This window comes from Sphaeramia orbicularis, chromosome 19 (assembly GCF_902148855.1).
Source record: "Sphaeramia orbicularis chromosome 19, fSphaOr1.1, whole genome shotgun sequence".
NCBI lineage: Eukaryota > Metazoa > Chordata > Actinopteri > Kurtiformes > Apogonidae > Sphaeramia > Sphaeramia orbicularis.
Window position 1 is genome coordinate 48,892,860 of NC_043975.1, and position 19,573 is coordinate 48,912,432.

Genomic DNA, 19,573 nt, shown 5'->3' on the forward strand with positions numbered 1-19,573 from the left:
CTCCAGTGCTCTGGGAGAGTTTATAGTCCTGACACTGGAACTGTGGATGACTGACAGCTGTCCTACAACACAACACACACAAATCCTCCTCATCAAAAGCATGACTTTGGTCTCCGTCCTCATCTGGACTCTCCTCTGCTGCTGCTTCACAGGTAAAGTCCAGACAATCCAACTCCTCTCCTCTATGAACATCCGTCCCTCTGAGATGAAGAAGACAAAACCATGACGCTGCTTTATGTTTGTGTCTCTGTATCCTCAGAGTCCAGAGGCCAGGTCACAGTGACTCAGCCTGGAGCAGTGAGCTCTGATCTGGGAGCCTCCACCACCATCTCATGTACCACCAGTCAGAATGTGGCTGGCTTTAACGAGTTAGCCTGGTACCAACAGAGAGATGGAGAAACTCCTAAACTTCTCATTTACTATGCCACCAGACGACAATCAGGGATTTCCAGTCGTTTTTCAGGCAGTGGATCAAACTCTTATTTCACTCTGACCATCAGTGATGTTCAGGCTGAAGATGCAGCAGTTGTAATGGGACTAGTACAAAGGTTGAACCCAAATGCAAGACCAGAACGCAGATGACCAGTTGAGAGTGTTTATTAAACACAATCACAGTAGTAAAAACACAGCACAAAATAGTTAACACGTCTGTGAAGGCGTGTGATACTGGACTCTTCGTCCGGGCTGTGAGCGGGGAATATGGATGGTCAGCACGGCCGAGCCGGAGGATTCCCGTCAACACCCCGACTAGGGCAAAACAGAGGATAGTCAAAAAACAAGCCAGGTCATACACAGGAGGGCAATTCAGGAGGCAACGGGACATGAGGGAAAGGCTACTCACGGTCAGGGTCCAGGCGAGGGTCGAAACACAAGGTAACACGTTGGAGGCTGAGGTAATCAGGGAATAGGCAGAATCAGAAGTCGAAGTACGAACCAGGTCAGAACCAGACGAGCAGGCAGACGAGGAACAGGCAGAATCGGTGGTCGGAAGGCAAAACGGGTCAAGAACGGGCAGACAGACTGACAGGTATCCAAAAACGCTGGTAAGTGAGCACACAAAGGTAGAACACAAACTGGCAAAGAAACAGGGGAAAACACAGGGTTTAAATACACAAGAGGGAGGGAAGACAATAGGACACAGGTGGAGATAATCAGGGAGGAGTCAGGTAATCAGGAGCAGGTGAAACAATCAAGGAGGGGAAGTAAAGACACCAGACATGACACATGAGGGAAACTTAACAAAATAAAACAGGAAATGACAGAGAAAACAGAAAAGACAGACACAGTCTGGGAGCAGACATGACAGCAGTTTATTACTGTCAGAGTGGTCACACTATCAACAGTCAAGCTGTGTTCACACAGTGAAAAACCGTCGTACAAAAACCTCCTTCAGCTGCAGAGGAACTGATCTGATACAGTTCAATGAAGACACACAGTGTCACAAACACTCAAACTCATGAGAATTTCCATTTAAAACCAAACTTCAGTTGGTTTAATTCATGTTACAAAAATCATATAAATCATATTTTCATTCAAATTGTCTGGACATTGGTTTACATCCAGATGGATCTTTATTTTTCTTGTGTAAGAACATATCCTCATCAATCGTCTTTTGTCTTTTCTTTTTTCCACATCACCTCTTTTTTTCTTTTTGATTCATGACTTGTAGCAGGGTCTATATCTGTGGTCTCCAACAGCACTGGTGATATCAGCTGAATTTACAAAACTACTATCCCTTACACATGGAAACTTATAAAACAGAAACAGAGTTAAAATAGGAGGAAAATATCAGCATGTGTGATAGACAGACATAGACACAGACAGACTTTATGTGTCATTCAGATTTATATCAAAATGAGATTTCAATGCAACAGCTCTGGACACAGCAGGAATAAATCAAACCTGTTCATGAGTGGAGTGATCCTGTGGAGGTGAGTGTGGGTGTGTGAGGGAGGGAGGAAGGGGAGATATCATTTGGAGGTCAGCAGACTTATGGCCTGTGGATACAAACTGTTGTTGAACCTGGCTGTTCTGCTCTGAGGGCTGTGGAATTTCCTTCCTGAGGCCAGTAGTGAGAACAGCCCATGATGGGGGTGGGAGGGGTCTGTGACGGTGCTTGGAGCCCTGGTCAGACAGTGTTTCTCTGCACTGTCCTGGATGAGAGGAAACACAGTCCTGATCAGTGGTGGCTGCTCGTCTTTCAGACAGGGGAAGCTCATTGTCTGCTTACATAAAAAAAAAAAAAAAACAAATAAAAAAAAAAAAAACTCAAGTTTTTTAAAAATAAATTCGGCCCTCTGTTCCTTTTTAAGAAAATGCTCAGTGTCCTTATCATACCAGTAGGCATCTTTTCCAGGGACTGGACCAGTGTCCTCTGAATGTCCAGCAGAGCTGGTCTGCTCAGACAGCCTTGGCCCAGTGTGTTGTGGGTGTCAGACTTCAGCCTTTTTAAACTAGAGATGCTCCTTTCACTCCGACCTAGCCGACAGTATGACTGATTTAACTATCTACAAAACGATATTAAAGTCGAACAAGAAATGATTAAATTATGGAACTGAAACAAGAAAAAAATGAAATTATGTTAAATTGAAACAAGGAAGTACAATGAGTGTGTTTTATTTACAGTGCACGAAATGAATAAGTAATTTCATAGTGGTTTCTCTGATTTCACAGCAGAATGTGTGACAGTATTAAACTGAACTGTGTCAGTGAAGGAGCAGATCTGAAAACAGCTGTCAATCAAACGGGATTCAGCCTTTCGACTGATCCTCCAATCAGCACGTGGGATTCTGGCGTCCAGCCTGGCCGAGCTCCGCCCACAGCTCCATTCACCCCCAGAGACGCCCGGCATCCGGGGGCGGGACAACATGGTGGCATTTATCCAATTACCGTCCAGTTTTGAGGCAATGAAAAAAACTGTTCCACTCAGTCCCATTGAAGTGAATGGACGCTGAGCGTCTATGGACAAATGCACTGAGCAGAGATGGAATGAGAAAACAGAGACATGGGAATGGAGGAGAAGTGAACAACATTGCGTCCATTGATTTGTGATAAAGCTGATTCTGAACGAACTCGTCTGTGAGATGAACGTGTTCTAACACATTTGTAGTCAATAAAATGTCAACACAACCGAACATATTTACCCATCTAATTTTCGTAATTTTAGGGGAAGCCGGGCTTCCACTGCAGTCTGAGAGAAATCACCACTGCTCCTGATGATTTTCCACTGTCCTCACCAGCCTCTGCAGGGACTTCTGTTAGAGGCACTGCAAGAAGCTGCTCAGACTGAGACGCAGCTGGTCAGGATGCTCTCTGTAGTGCCCCTGTAGAAGGTGGTGAGTATGGGAGGGGGAGGTGTGTCCTTCTCATCCACTGCAGAAAGTGCATGTGCTGCTGAGCCCTCTGTACCAGGGCTCCGGTGTACTGGGACCGGGTCAGAGAGTCCATTATGTGCACCCCCAGGAACCTGGTGCTGCTGACTATCTCCACTACTGAGTTGTTAATGATGAGTGGTGTGTGTCTGGGCTGGTTCTGCCTGAAGGTGACCATGATCTCCTTTGTGTTTGTTTTATTTGACTGAAAAAATATAGAAACATAGTTTTTCCTCCTCACCATAGCCATTTTTATCCCATTTTTGGGGGTGCTGAAGCACCCCTAAATATATTCCCAGCACCCCTAAAATATTTTAAGATTGCTGAAATTTTCCTTTTTCCTTCTTTACTTTATGTCCATTCTTAACATGCTAGAAAAATGTCAAAACCACATGCAGTACATGGCTGAAACATAATATTTTAACAACAAAAATACAGCACCCCCACCTTGTCTTGAAAATGGTTTGATCCTCCCCATCCGTCCCCCCTTTCCTCAATCCACACTCTGAGTTCTTCACAGGTATAGGGCAGTGTGCACAGGCGCTGCCTTCTGGAGTTGGGATATGGTAGTGGTGGAAGTACTTGGTGTAAACCAGGACATGTGACACATTTCTTTACTTCTACCACTTAATACCAACACATTATTATCATCACCACCAGTGCCAGTTTTTGCTTCATTGAAACATAGATCACTGTTTATGCTGTTAGGTGGGAGTTAGCTGAGGTTTTTTCTAGCCAGGAAATGTTCCATGTGGTTCAGTCCACCTCTGTCCTCTGTTTGAACTGGAGTTAGAGAAGCTGCTGTTGTGTCATGTGCATGTGTTCAGATTAAAGACAAGGTGCTGCTGACTTTATCTGACTGGATGTCCATTAACTCCTATTGTTTGTGTGTGTGTGTGTGTGTGTGTGTGTGCAGACAGCCAGCCTCATCATGAACGTGTGATTGCTTTTTGTTTTTTTCTAAAAATAAAAAAAGAGCCAGATTCAGGTGAGATTCTAAGATCAACTCATGTAACCTCATTTTCTACAGCAACCAAATATTCTATTACAATGATGTTGTAAGTTCAAATAATGTACCAGTTTATATGTCTTGGTTATTTGCCTTTTGGTGAGAGCACAAAGAGAAGGAGCAGAGAGACACTTAACATATACACTGGTCAACATTTTTTTTTTTTTTTTTTAGAAATTATCTGCCTCAGATTAAATGTGCTAAATGTTATGCATTTTAATCAGATTAATTGGAAAACTAATGACCAAAACTGGTTTGCTGATACTTAGACAGTATATGATAAAGTGCTCTTCCACATATATGTTGGTTTCTGTCCATTTATACAACAGATTAATAAATGTTCCACTGACAGAACCTGTCCAGTGAATGTACTGTCATGTACAGACAGTGTTTTGAAGTAGATCTGGTCAATCTGACACTAATATTCCTCTGCAGTTAAACCCATTCTCTCGTAGATGTATACGTTGAGGAGCTGCTGTATCAAAATTGAGGACTGTCTTCCACCAGAAATTAGAGTTAGGATTTATTTCTGTTATGATTCCAATCCATTCCTGTTTTACTGTGGATCAGCATTTAAATAACAATTATCAGATTTGATGGTTTAGTCACAGAGATTGTCACACCCAAAAAATGTTACGCTTACTTTCACAAATGCAGGAATGATTGTCTGAAACTGTATTAAAATGTACAAAACTGTGAAATTTCTGTTGCCTGGCCAGCAGGCACTCTGGGTGCTCAGCACCCCTAAACCTGTGATCCTAGAATCGCCCCTGCTCCTCACTGAGTTATTCCTGAGCTCAGTCATATTCTGTGGGCTGGATAGAAAGCTCTGGGGGCCGGATGTGGCCCACAGGCTGTTAGTTGAGAATCACTGATGTACAGTAATCAGAGTACCTGTTGGAGTGAGTCCTGATTTCCATACAGTGACTTTGCATCAGCAGCACCATGCTCCAGTGCTCTGGGAGAGTTTATAGTCCTGACACTGGAACTGTGGATGACTGACAGCTGTCCTTCATCACAACACAACACACACAAATCCTCCTCATCAAAAGCATGACTTTGGTCTCCGTCCTCATCTGGACTCTCCTCTGCTGCTGCTTCACAGGTAAAGTCCAGACAATCCAACTCCTCTCCTCTATGAACATCCGTCCCTCTGAGATGAAGAAGACAAAACCATGACGCTGCTTTATGTTTGTGTCTCTGTATCCTCAGAGTCCAGAGGCCAGGTCACAGTGACTCAGCCTGGAGCAGTGAGCTCTGATCTGGGAGCCTCCACCACCATCACATGTACCACCAGTCAGGATGTTTATGTTTCGGGCAGTGCCCATTGTTTACACTGGTACCAACAGAGAGCTGGAGAAACTCCTAAAGCTCTCATTTATCATGCCACCAGACGACAATCAGGGATTTCCAGTCGTTTTTCAGGCAGTGGATCAAACTCTCATTTCACTCTGACCATCAGTGATGTTCAGGCTGAAGATGCAGCAGTTTATTACTGTCACAGTTTTCACTATATCAACAGTCAGAATGTGTTCACACAGTGAAAAACCATCGTACAAAAACCTCCTTCACACTGAACAGAAACTGAACTGACGGCTGCAGCTGGAAGATACTGCACAGACTCACACAGTTCAATGAACACAGACAAGTTTAATTATTTACAACAAAACATAATAAAAAAGTATTTTATGAGACACTACATCATTACACAGATATCTGTGTGTTCTTCCAAAGAATAAGTTTAAATAAACGTGTTTATATTTTACCAACATTTTGTTCTCTCTCTTTTTAAGCTGACATTCTCCTTTTTTCTTAAATCTCAGGTCCATTTGTTGATACAAAAATGTGTTAATATTGTAATTAACGAAAATGACTGCTTTAAATTTACAGTAAAAACATCCAAAGCTAATTGAAAAAACCCCCCCCAAAAACATCCATAGGAATATTTACTAAATCACCCTTTGAACAAAATGACAAAATTCATCACCAAAGACTTTTTAACCATCCCATAATGACTCGACCTCTCATTTCAATAGAAAAGATTCAAGATTCAAGACCTTTGATTTTCCCTGGGAGGAAATTGTTTCTGTCGCAGTACTAATTAAAACAACAACAATAATCATGTGAGACAGAGGAAGACACTCACATAAAAATAGTTGGTGCAATAAAAACAGGTACTTAGATCACATGTAAACTAATGCTAATGCTACCTGTGCTGTACACAGTTATTATACAGATGACTGAGGGGATGAAGGAGAATGTGTATCTGTTTGTTTTGGCTGAAGTTTGTCTGAGTCAGGAACTGAAATTCAGAGTGCAGAGGGTGAGCGCTGTCAGACATCATGGATTTGTTCTTCTTTGACACCTGGTTATTGGACAGTTTGAATGACAGATTTTTGCTGAGGACCAATGATTTTACTCTTAACTGGTTTTATCCTGGTTAACGAGTTTTGTTTCTTTTTTTTTTTTTTATTTCTGAATGATAGATGCAAACCAGGAAATGAGAGAAAATGTAAGAATAGTTTCAATAAAAGATCTATAAACCATAGTCATCAGAGGTCTGTCCACCTGGAACTGAACTGGTTTCCTCAGGTCAAACAGACGCTGTTGACTTCTGTTCACCAACATGTCAGTGTTATTGTTGAATGACAGTTTGTCATCAGTTATGGTCCTCAAATACTTATAGGACTCTATAATTTCAACAGCCTCACCATTGATTTTGGTGTTTACAGGTTCAGGAGGTGTGGTCTAAAATCACTGCACATGTTGTTGGTTTTAGTGACATTTAAAGGTGGGGTCTGAGATCTTAGAAAAACAGTTCAAGCAGCTACATTTTGAAAATAGTCAATTCAAAAGTCCAAACCCCTTTCATCAGACGTCCCTCTGAAGCCACGCCTCCAGAGTAATGGCATGTGCAGTGCTTGTTCCCAAGCGTTCATGAGCACTGCACGGCAACAATTCGCCACCTGAGGCTCTGACCCCATACGGCCCCGGCTCAGGCTCTGACCCAGCTCAAGCTCCGGCTCACAGATCCATGCATACCTCATTCAGTCTCCTCCAACACCCCCGCTCTCACAAACCAGCCCCAGTTCAGACCTATGTGACTAACGTCACATTTCCTACTGATTTATGTTAGTGACAAAACAGTTTGCCGGTGAACTTTCCATCCTAATAGAACTAATATAGCCAAACTCTGCTCTGGCTTCGTTTCCTGTACAAGTGCTTCCATCCTCTGAGAACGCATGATTCATGTTCGAAGAGGGGTACGCACAGAGGGGGGAGGGAGGAGAGACATGTGGCAGTTGAGTTTGATCAACATATCACTGTTTAATCATTTCGAGTGGGTGCTCAAAATGATTGGATAGTGTTTTTTCAGTCCTGTCCGTTCCACAGGTGACTAATTTTTTTTATTTTGTGTTAGAGCTTTTAATTAATTAGATGTAATCGGTGTGTGAAGGGGATTTTAAGCAATATAGGAAAAAATGCTCCAGGAAAACACTTCGGACTCCACCTTTAACTGTAAAAAGGCTTCAGTGCACCAGTTTAAAAAAACATTTAAAACAGAACCATGGGAAATTTAAGTGTCAGTGAAAAGAAATTACAGTCATTATTGCTGTCATATATTTTGTCATATATTTATTTTTCTTGCGTGTGTCTGTTAAATGACAGGATGTGTTTTACAACTTAAATTATGATGTTTATTTGAAGAAAATTCACTGTCTTTCAAAAGAAAAATGAGAACTTTTTTCAGTACAAACCTCTGACACAGACGTTCAAATCAACTGTAGAGTTCCATTTACAGAAGGAGTCCCAGTGAAGCTCTGTAATTCAATGGTAATGATCCAAAATGAAGGATGTTGTTGTCCCAGTTTAATGGATGAACATTTAGAAACCCTGAAAGACAAATGGTGAAAAAACACAGACTGATCCTTGTGTGTGTGTGTGTGTAATAAGTGAAGCAGTGATTGGTGTGAGCTCTGTCATGAACCTGATGATGTGTTGCAGATCAGCTCCAGCTGACTGACTCTGTGTGTTTGCATATGTGTCCGTCCTCTGTGCTCCAGCCGTTAAGAGGCCAGTGTTGATCAGTGTGTGTCCAGGCCTTTCACAGCCACTGACACACCAACAACACAATGATGATGTCCCTCATGTTCCTGCTGGCCACCCTGGGGCTCCTTGTTCAGGGTGAGACTCTCTTGTGCTTCAGGATGCCACCAGCTTCACCACAATGATGTTCTGCTGGGATGGACAAACACTGGAAACGTCCACCTTCTTCCATCTGTCCTCTGTCTTCAACAAATGACGCTCTTCTGTTTCATGTTCAGCATCTTTACACAAATGGATGTGTGTCTGAAACTGGTTTGGTCTTTGTGTTTTTCAGGTTCATCAGGAGATATTGTCCTGACTCAGACTCCCAAAGCTCAGTCTGTTGTTCCAGGAAACACTGTTTCCATCAGATGTAAATCCAGTACAGGCATTAGTACATATCTGCACTGGTACCTTCAAAAAGAAGCAGAATCTCCAAAGCTTCTTATTTATGACTCTACAAATCGTCAGTCTGGTATTTCCAGTCGTTTCAGTGGAAGTGGATCTGGAACTGATTTCACTCTGACCATCACTGACGTTCAGGCTGAAGATGCAGGAGTTTATTACTGTCAGCAGCGTAGCAGCCTCCCATTCACACAGTGAAAAACCGTCGTACAAAAACCTCCTTCAGACTGAACACAAACTGAACTGACTGATACAGTTCAATGAACACAGTCTGTACAACGACAGATCAGACTATTTATATGGTTTTGCGCTCACATTCAACTCACACTAACACCAAGATTTCAAACACATTTTTCTTCATATTGTCATGAAATCAGTTTGTTTGCAGACGACATCCTCTTATACATTATAATTCCATATTCTCCTGTGGTTTGAATAAAGTTACCAGTAATAGAACAGTTTTAGGAATCTTGTTATAAACCAGTAGGTCTTTCACCAAACTCATATTTACATTTTAACTCCATTAATGGCAAGAAAATGAAAAAGTTCACTTCAGATATTCAAGAAGAAATATATTTATACAATCCCATCCTTCACTCTCACTATGAAAAACTACATGTAAATTTGGTCCTAAAAATCTTTGAAAATGCTGCTTCTTTTTAGTAACAAAGATTTACTAACACTAAACTAATTTTTTTCATTATTACTGACAGGTGTCAGCTTAGTTTTTGGACCAAAATAATTAGCTTTATGCTGATGATGTTTAATTATTTCTTACACAAAAACAATATACTTCCAATTAATCTGTAATGAAACTCATAAGTCATAGACATTAGATGGAGTTTATCATTTACTGACTGAATTTGGTGCCTCTAACACTGCAACTCTATCATGATAATTAATGCATCTTAACTGAAAATAAAGAAACTCTTCAAAATTTTGTTATAAAACTGCATCACATTGAACAGTTAAACTTTTTGTTCTTCTGATAGATGTAGATATTAATATTATATAATATACATTGTAAATAATGACTGTGGGTTGGATCACATAGAATTCCTCTTTTCTACATGTGTTCATTGTTCAGCCTGAAGGTTTTCTGTTTTTGTGGTGATAATTTTCAAAGCAGTTTGTACCAGATTGATTGGATTTTAATGTTACAGCAGGATTATCAAATCACACTGCCACTATAATTATACTTTTGTATCTTAAAACACCAAACTTCATCCAGTTTTGAGGTTCATGAAGCAGAATTCACATATGTCTATTTACTAATAATATTAAAGACCTTAAATTACTATGTACTACTCAGTGTGTCGTTTTCCCCTCGGAGCTCAGTAACCATGGCAACGGTCAAGCATCACTGCTCAACCATGACAACAGACAGGTTTCAGGACCAAAGATACAAAGATGGAAATAGTCACTCAAACTCAACGTTACATCATTAACATAAAATATTCATGTTTGATTAATATTAATATTAATTGCTGCAAAACAGTTTAATAATCAAACAGTTGTAGAAGTTTGTAAATCTGACCCATTAATGTAACATGTAGATGAAATCAGTATTAACATCAGAGGATTTTCACTCCTCACACTCAGTTTGTGGAACATGTTGTGTTACTGATAGAGAACATTTGTTCACTGAATGAAAATACCCTGAGAAACATTAAATTTCACAAGACACAAAAGTATTTGCCAACAAATGAAAATAAGTAACATGTACAGACTAAATGTTGAGGTTAAATGTTGATTGTATCTGATAAAGAATGAACATCAGTCTGTGAGCAGACACTGAACCTTCAAATACCTGAAATATTAACAAACTACAAACATCTGAAACATATTTACCCACCATGTGGAACTACAATATACAGATAAAATCGTCCATTTAACATTTAGTTTTGTTAAACATTAATTAATAATGACATTAATAATGGATTAGATATATATCGTGCTTTTCTATGAACACATACTCAAAGTGCGTACAGTGGATCCCTTAATTGTCAAATGAATCTTTCTGAACCTGTACAGCGTTGAACTGATTATGATGTCAAATCAACTCCCACATATTCCCAATCAATACTCAAATAAAGTGATTGATCCATTGAGGTTATTGATGATTAGAGTTAATCCAGATCCCTGTTGGAGTGAGTCCTGATTTCCATACAGTGACTTTGCATCAGCAGCACCATGCTCCAGTGCTCTGGGCAAGGTTATAATAGTTTTGGATTTTTAATTATAGTTTAGTTTTAATTAGTTTTGACTTTTTTTTTCTCTTATTCAGTTAGTTTTAATTAGTTTTTAGAGCAGGTTTGTTAGTTTTTATTAGTTATCATTTTTTTCTGAATGCTTAGTTTTAGTTTAGTTTAGTTTTAGTATTAGTTTTAGTTATTTCATATATTTTATCTTCCTCATCATCCTATTCAAAGAAATTAGTGAGGCGAGGATATGGGTTGCCCTGGACACTTTATTTGGGGGTCGGGTTAGGGCGGCTCATGGACTGAGCAGAGACACAATGTACCGTACAATGTATAAATTCCCTATAGCAGGTTGAGGGGGGGTGCAATCCATACACAACGTCACTTACGTGAAACAATGCGAAGATGTGCAAAGCATGAGAGGAGATGCACAAAGCAGCCAGCAGTTAAACCAGATAGAAACATATATAACCAGCTAACCAGCAGTTAAAGCAGATAGAAACATATATAAACCAGCTAACCAGCAATTGAAGCAGATAGGAACCTATTATAAACCAGCTAACCAGCAGTTAAAGCAGATAGAAAACATATAAACCAGCTAACCAGCAGTTAAAGCAGATAGAAACATATACAAACCAGCTAACCAGCAGTTAAAGCAGATAGGAACATATAAACCAGCTAACCAGCAGTTAAAGCAGATAGAAACATATAAACCAGCTAACCAGCAGTTAAAGCAGATAGAAACATATATAAACCAGCTAACCAGCAGTTAAGCAGACAGAAACATATATAAACCAGCTAACCAGCAGTTAAAGCAGATAGAAACATATATAAACCAGCTAACCAGCAGTTAAAGCAGATAGAAACATATACAAACCAGCTAACCAGCAGTTAAAGCAGATAGGAACATATAAACCAGCTAACCAGCAGTTAAAGCAGATAGAAACATATAAACCAGCTAACCAGCAGTTAAAGCAGATAGGAACCTATTATAAACCAGCTAACCAGCAGTTAAAGCAGATAGGAACATATAAACCAGCTAACCAGCAGTTAAAGCAGATAGGAACATATAAACCAGCTAACCAGCAGTTAAAGCAGATAGGAACATATAAACCAGCTAACCAGCAGTTAAAGCAGACAGAAACATATATAAACCAGCTAACCAGCAGTTAAAGCAGATAGGAACATATAAACCAGCTAACCAGCAGTTAAAGCAGATAGAAACATATAAACCAGCTCACCAGCAGTTAAAGCAGATAGGAACCTATTATAAACCAGCCAACCAGCAGTTAAAGCAGACAGAAACATATATAAACCAGCTAACCAGCAGTTAAAGCAGATAGAAACATATATAAACCAGCTAACCAGCAGTTAAAGCAGATAGAAACATATACAAACCAGCTAACCAGCAGTTAAAGCAGATAGGAACATATAAACCAGCTAACCCAGCAGGTAAAGCAGATAGAAACATATAAACCAGCTAACCAGCAGTTAAAGCAGATAGGAACCTATTATAAACCAGCTAACCAGCAGTTAAAGCAGATAGGAACATATAAACCAGCTAACAGCAGTAAAGCAGATAGGAACATAATAACCAGCTAACCAGCAGTTTAAAGCAGATAGGAACATATAAACCAGCTAACCAGCAGTTAAAGCAGACAGAAACATATATAAACCAGCTAACCAGCAGTTAAAGCAGATAGGAACATATAAACCAGCTAACCAGCAGTTAAAGCAGATAGAAACATATAAACCAGCTCACCAGCAGTTAAAGCAGATAGGAACCTATTATAAACCAGCCAACCAGCAGTTAAAGCAGATAGGAACATATATATCCAGCTAACCAGCAGTTAAAGGAGATAGAAACATATATAAACCAGCTAACCAGCAGTTAAAGCAGACAGAAACATATACAAACCACTTATAAACATATATAACCCAGTTCCTCATCAGTAAACCACACCTTAGCAGATCTCTCATCTCTTAATCATCTCCAGTTCCATTATTAGCCAACTTTGCTTCAGTTCAGTTCAGCTAGCTGTAGCTAGTAACATCAAACGTTTTTGAACATTCTAACAGGTTCCATACCTCTGTAATTGGATTAGTTTTCATCCTCCTCTTTTCTCCTCTTCTAAACTGTGCAGTTCAGGGCTTGGAAGGCCTTTTCATGGTGATAAACTCTCCATTTTTAACCTGGATGCTAGTCCTGTCTGACTCTGTCCTTTAGCTCTGCTCTGTCTCTGTCACTCACGCACACACGGTACGCCAAAAAAAAAAAAAAAAAAAAAAAAAAAAAAAAAAACCCGACCCATGTATCACTACAGTAAACCCCAGACAGGACTGTGCTGCTGTGTCCCAGCTTTAGTCTGTATGTTCCAGGTAGAGTTAGGACCAGAAGACCACTGGAAACCACCAGTGAACAGACATGACAGACTGGGAAGTGTTGTAGAGCAAATAATTAATTTCCTATCAATCCGACATTGACAAAGACGAAACGAAGGGAATTGTATCCATAATTTTTATACGTTTTAGTTAGTTTTGTAAGCTCACGATACAGTTTCAGTTAGTTATGGTTTTTTTTTTCTTTTAATTAGAGTTTTTATTAATTTCAGTTAACGAAAATGTTTTTTCAATTTTAGTTTTCGTCATTTCGTTCGTTTTCGTTAACGATAATAACCTTGGCTCTGGGAGAGTTTATAGTCCTGACACTGGAACTGTGGATGACTGACAGCTGTCCTTCATCACAACACAACACACAGAAATCCTCCTCATCAAAAGCATGACTTTGGTCTCCGTCCTCATCTGGACTCTCCTCTGCTGCCGCTTCACAGGTAAAGTCCAGACAATCCAACTCCTCTCCTCTATGAACATCCGTCCCTCTGAGATGAAGAAGACAAAACCATGACGCTGCTTTATGTTTGTGTCTCTGTATCCTCAGATTTCCAGAGGCCAGGTCACAGTGACTCAGCCTGGAGCAGTGAGCTCTGATCTGGGAGCCTCCACCACCATCACATGTACCACCAGTCAGGATGTTTATGGCTCTAACGAGGTTAAACTGGTACCAACAGAGAGATGGAGAAGAAACTCCTAAACTTCTCATTTACTATGCCACCACTCGACAATCAGGGATTTCCAGTCGTTTTTCAGGCAGTGGATCAAACTCTTATTTCACTCTGACCATCAGTGATTGTCAGGCTGAAGATGCAGCAGTTATTACTGTCAGAGTGGTCACACTATCAACAGCCTCTGGGTGTTCACACAGTGGAAAAACCTCATACAAAAACCTTCTTCAGCTGCAGACAGGGCCAGAATTAACACTTCATTGTACCCTGGGCAACAATATTCAAGGGCCCCATCATCACAACCCCAGGATCCCTATAATCTGGCAAAATACAGAATAAGTTCCAGGAATATATGTAAACATACCCCATACTTCAATATCTAACTATTTCAATTGCATTTGATGTACAAGGTGTAAATGCTCGTAGAACTATAAGTGCACCACTATAGCCGCTTGTCAGGCCACTCACTTGCATATGATGATATGAAACAAACACCTCATCATCAGTATAATCTAAATTGATCATTACATTAGAAAGAGAGGGAAGTGTCCCTCCATTTTCACATAAAAAATAATAAACCATTTCCAAAGTATCCAGTATTTATTTAAGAACACTTTTGCCAACACAAATGTATTGAATCGTCAGAAAAAAGCCACAGAAAACAACACAAACATAATCTGATAGACTCAGATATGAATTTTAAACAGAAATCCCTTGTCACCTCAGAATTCAACTAGAGAGTTAAAGTAAGTGCAATGTAAACATCTTGAATCTGCTTTTTCTCAACAATAAACATATCTCAACATTTTCATGGAGCCACCACAAGGAAAAAATAAATATAATGCAGTATAATCTGCTAAAATAAACATTTTGGTCCCAGTTTAAGTTTTAAACAGAAAAACACATCACATTCAAGGCATGTCAAGGCAAGGGTAAACATTTTAATACTAAATACTACATACACTAAATACTATAAACCAGTGCCGGCTGCTCGTCTTTCAGACAGGGGAAGCTCACTGTCGGCTTACATTAAAAAAAAAAAAAAAAAAAAGAAGAAGATTAAGAAAATGCTCAGTAACCTTATCGTACCAAGTAGGCGTCTTTTTCAGGGACGGACCAGTGTCCTCTCAATATCCATCAGAGCTGGGCTGCTTAGATTGCCTTGGCCAGCAGTGTGTTGTGGGTGTCAGACTTCAGCTTTTTAAACTACAGATGCTCCTTTCACTCCAACCTAGCCGACAGTTTGATTGATTAACTATCTACAAAACGATATTAACTCGAACAAAAAAATGATTAAATTATGGAAACTGAAACAAGAAAACGTGAAAATTATGTTAAATTGAAACAAGGAAGTACAATGAGTGTGTTTTATGTACAGTGCAAAAAAATGAACGAGTAATTTCGTAGTGGTTTCTCTCTTGATTTCACAGCAGAATGCGCGATGTTACTAAACTGAACTGTGTCAGTGAAGGAGTAGATCTGAAAACAGCTGTCAATCAAACGGGATTCAGCCTTTCGACCGATCCTCCAATCAGCACGTGGGATTCTGACATAGCCCGTTCGAGCTCCGCCCACAGCTCCATTCACCCGCAGAGACACCCGGTGTCCGGGGGCGGGACAACATCGTGGCATTTATCCAATACTGTCCAGTTTTGACGCAATGAAAAAAACTGTTCCATTCAGTCCCATTGAAGCCCACAGACGGACACAGTCTGTGGACAAATGCACTGAGCAGAGATGGAGGAGAAAACAGACACGGGAATGGAGGAGAAGGTGAACAACATCGAGTCCGTTGATTTGTGATAAAGCTGATTTGAACGAACTCATCTTTGAGATGAACGTGTTCGAACACATTTGTAGTCAATAAAATGTCAACACAACCGTACATATTTAACCATTTAATTTTCATAATTTTAGGGGAAGCCGGGCTTCCCTTGCAGTCTATGAGAAATCGCCACTACTATAAACATCTGGAAAACCGTCAATTTCTCTCAAAGAAATACTTATCTGACCAATACTAAACTTCCCACTTAGCTGCTTCTCCATGTTTGCAATGTTTTGATTCGCGTATGTCGCGTAGTTCTTGACGTCTCACATCCCGCTCAGTGCACGCACGTTGGTTTACGTCACCGCTGATTCGCTTTTTTGGACTGACCAATGAGGAGAGGGTCTCAGCTCACGGTCACAGACAGCAGGAGCAGGGTTTGTGTGCAGTGCAATGGCCACAGGCAGCGGACAGTTTCATTTATAAGCAAAAGATAACCAGATATTTCGTTATGCCCGAGCTACCCAGGGCCCTTCAGAGGTCGCGGGCCCCTGGGCAATTGCCCAGTGCCCATATGGTTAATCCGGGGCTTTGGCTGCAGAGGAACTGATCTGATACAGTCCAATGAAGACATACAGTGTCACAGAACACTCCATTTAAATTTCCATTTAAAAACCAAACCTCATTTGGTAAGATTCGACTCAAAAAATCATATAAATCACATTTCATTCACATTGTCTGGAAATTAGTTTATATGCAGATGGATCTTTTTTTTTTTTTTTTCTTGTGTCAGAACATAGGCCTCATCACTCGTCCTCTTGTCTGTCTTTTTCCACATCACCTCTTTTTTTTCTTTTTTTCATGACTTGTAGCAGGGTCATATCTGTGGTCTCCAACAGCACTGGTGATATCATCTGAATTTATAAAACTACTATCCCTTACAAATGGAAACTTATAAACAGAAACAGAGTTAAAATAGGAGGAAAAATCAGCATGTGTGATAGACAGACATAGACACAGACAGACTTTATGTGTCATTCAGATTTACATCCAAATGAGATTTCAATGCAATGGCTCTGGACACAGCAGGAATAAATCAACCTGTTCATGAGTGGAGTGATCCTGTGGAGGTGAGTGTGGTGTGTGAGGGAGGGAGGAGGGAGAGATAATATTGGAGGTCAGCAGACTTATGGCCTGTGGATACAAACTGTTGCTGAACCTGGCTGTTCTGCTCTGAGGGCTGTGGAATTTCCTTCCTGAGGCCAGTGGTAAGAAGAGTCCATGATGGGGGTGGGAGGGGTCTGTGATGATGCTTGGAGCCCTGGTCAGACAGTGTTTCTCTGCACTGTCCTGGATGAGAGGAAACATAATCCTGATGATTTTTCCACTGTCCTCACCAGCCTCTGCAGGGACTTCTGTTACGGGCACTGCAAGAAGCTGCCAGACTGAGGTGCAGCTGGTCAGGATGCTCTCTGTAGTTCCCCTGTAGAAGGTGGTGAGTATGGGAGGGGCAGGTGTGTCCTTCTCATCCACTGCAGGAAGTGCATGTACTGCTGAGCCCTCTGTACCAGGGCTCCGGTGTACTGGGACCAGGTCAGAGAACCCGTTATGTGCACCCCCAGGAAACCTGGTGCTGCTGACTATCTCCACTACTGAGTTGTTACTGATAAGTGGGTGTGTCTGGGCTGGTTCTGCCTGAAGGTGACCATGATCTCCTTTGTGTTTGTTTTATTTGAATGAAAAAATATAGAAACATCGTGTTTTTCTCCTCACTGAGTTTTCCTGAGTTCAGTCATATTCTGTGGGCTGGATAGAAAGCTCTGGGGACTGGATGTGGCCCACAGGCTGTTAGTTGAGATCAGTGATGTACAGTAATCAGAGTACCTGTTGGAGTGAGTCCTGATTTTCCATACAGTGATTTTGCATCAGCAGCACCATGCTCCAGTGCTCTGGGAGAGTTTATAGTCCTGACACTGGAACTGTGGATGACTGACAGCTGTCCTTCATCACAACACAACACACAGAAATCCTCCTCATCAAAAGCCTGACTTTGGTCTCCGTCCTCATCTGACTCTCCTCTGCTGCTGCTTCACAGGTAAAGTCCAGACAATCCAACTCCTCTCCTCTATGAACATCCGTCCCTCTGAGATGAAGAAGACAAAACCATGACGCTGCTTTATGTTGTGTCTCTGTATCCTCAGAGTCCAGAGGCCAGGTCACAGTGACTCAGCCTGGAGCAGTGAGCTCTGATCTGGAGCCTCCACCACCATCACATGTACCACCAGTCAGGATGTTTATGCTTGGGGCAGTGACCATGGTTCAGCCTGGTACCAACAGAGAGATGGAGAAACTCCTAAACTTCTCTTTTATCGTGCCACCAGACGACAATCAGGGATTTCCAGTCGTTTTTCAGGCAGTGGATCAAACTCTCATTTCACTCTGACCATCAGTGATGTTCAGGCTGAAGATGCAGCAGTTTATTACTGTCAGAGTTTTCATGTTATCAACAGTCAGAATGTGTTCACACAGTGAAAAACCGTCGTACAAAAACCTCCTTCAGCTGCAGAGGAACTGATCTGATCCACAGCTGCACTGAAACTAAAACACTAGATGGTAACAACACTATCCAATCCATAACTGGGAAGAATCACATTATTTAACACTTTATTATCATTGTTTGGAAAGTTTTAAATCACAAACTAAGTATCAAAAATTTCTTTATTAGTGATTCAATCATTCCATTATTATTGAGCACAATTTGATTATTTAAACTTCTTTTCATGTGTTTTTATGGTAGAGTTTTTCAACAGAAAAGATAAAAACTTCTGATTTTATTAAAGATGAAAATTGTTGTATCACGTTATACTGACGATCTTCTGCTCTTTATTCCAGATTTATAAACAGTTTTTTTAAAAAAAGTTTTTAAAGTTCGTTTTTTGTAAATATTCTATAAATTCTGACAAACATATTCAACCTCAATGAGAAAAAAGAGTTTCCTGTGTTTGCAGCAAACTTTGCATGATTATTAAACATAATTTCTTGATTTTTTTCCCACTTTTCTTAACTTGTCTTATGATTGAGTTCTTTGTCACAAAAATGTATTATGTCCAGTGTTATTATTAAAGAATAAAATCATGTAATATCAGTTTATGCTGATGTTAGTCTACTCTTATTCCAGATTCCTAAAATATGTTTAAAGGACTTCTACTTTATTTTTTGGGAAATCTTATGCATATTCTGAGAAAAAAAATATTGAAACATGACTGATTAAGAATAATTACTAATTGATATACTTGATGATTTGAATTGAAATGTTTAATGTATTGATGAAAAAAAATTAAATTTTTTATGTATAAATCTTCTGTAACCACAATGACACACTTGACAACAAAGATCATTATGTGAATGGAACAAATACTATTAAATTATCCAGCACTGACAGAAGAACTATCCATGAACTCTCTCTAATTTGATCCTTTATGGACAAAATCAGTAAAAAGTGAATAAAATGTGACATAACAATAACTACAAAAACCCCAGGTTTGATGTACAGATGTTTATTTGTGGTCAAACACTGAACCAATATTGCAGCAGTGAGAGAAGCCTGAAAATGTTTGCTGTTCAAAGTGTTGAAATGACACAAAGCCAGAGAGTTGGAGAGACAGATGAGCTGA

General features: G+C 40.1%; 4 gene segments (V, D, J or C); all 4 read left to right on the plus strand.

The window, feature by feature from the left end:
* Positions 1 to 96: 96 nt before the first annotated feature.
* Positions 97 to 3,289, plus strand: LOC115439478 (Ig kappa chain V region 3381-like). The segment is given in 3 exon segments: positions 97 to 152; positions 260 to 505; positions 3,240 to 3,289. Coding segments are annotated over 3 exon segments (348 nt in total).
* Positions 3,290 to 5,433: 2,144 nt separating this feature from the next.
* LOC115439479 (Ig kappa chain V region 3381-like) lies at positions 5,434 to 5,924 on the plus strand. The segment is given in 2 exon segments: positions 5,434 to 5,485; positions 5,593 to 5,924. Coding segments are annotated over 2 exon segments (384 nt in total).
* Positions 5,925 to 8,408: 2,484 nt separating this feature from the next.
* LOC115439587 (immunoglobulin kappa variable 2D-29-like) lies at positions 8,409 to 9,069 on the plus strand. The segment is given in 2 exon segments: positions 8,409 to 8,565; positions 8,762 to 9,069. Coding segments are annotated over 2 exon segments (360 nt in total).
* Positions 9,070 to 13,851: 4,782 nt separating this feature from the next.
* On the plus strand, positions 13,852 to 18,566 carry LOC115439480 (Ig kappa chain V region 3381-like). The segment is given in 4 exon segments: positions 13,852 to 13,908; positions 14,011 to 14,037; positions 17,300 to 17,358; positions 18,164 to 18,566. Coding segments are annotated over 4 exon segments (411 nt in total).
* The last annotated feature ends 1,007 nt before the right edge of the window (positions 18,567 to 19,573 follow it).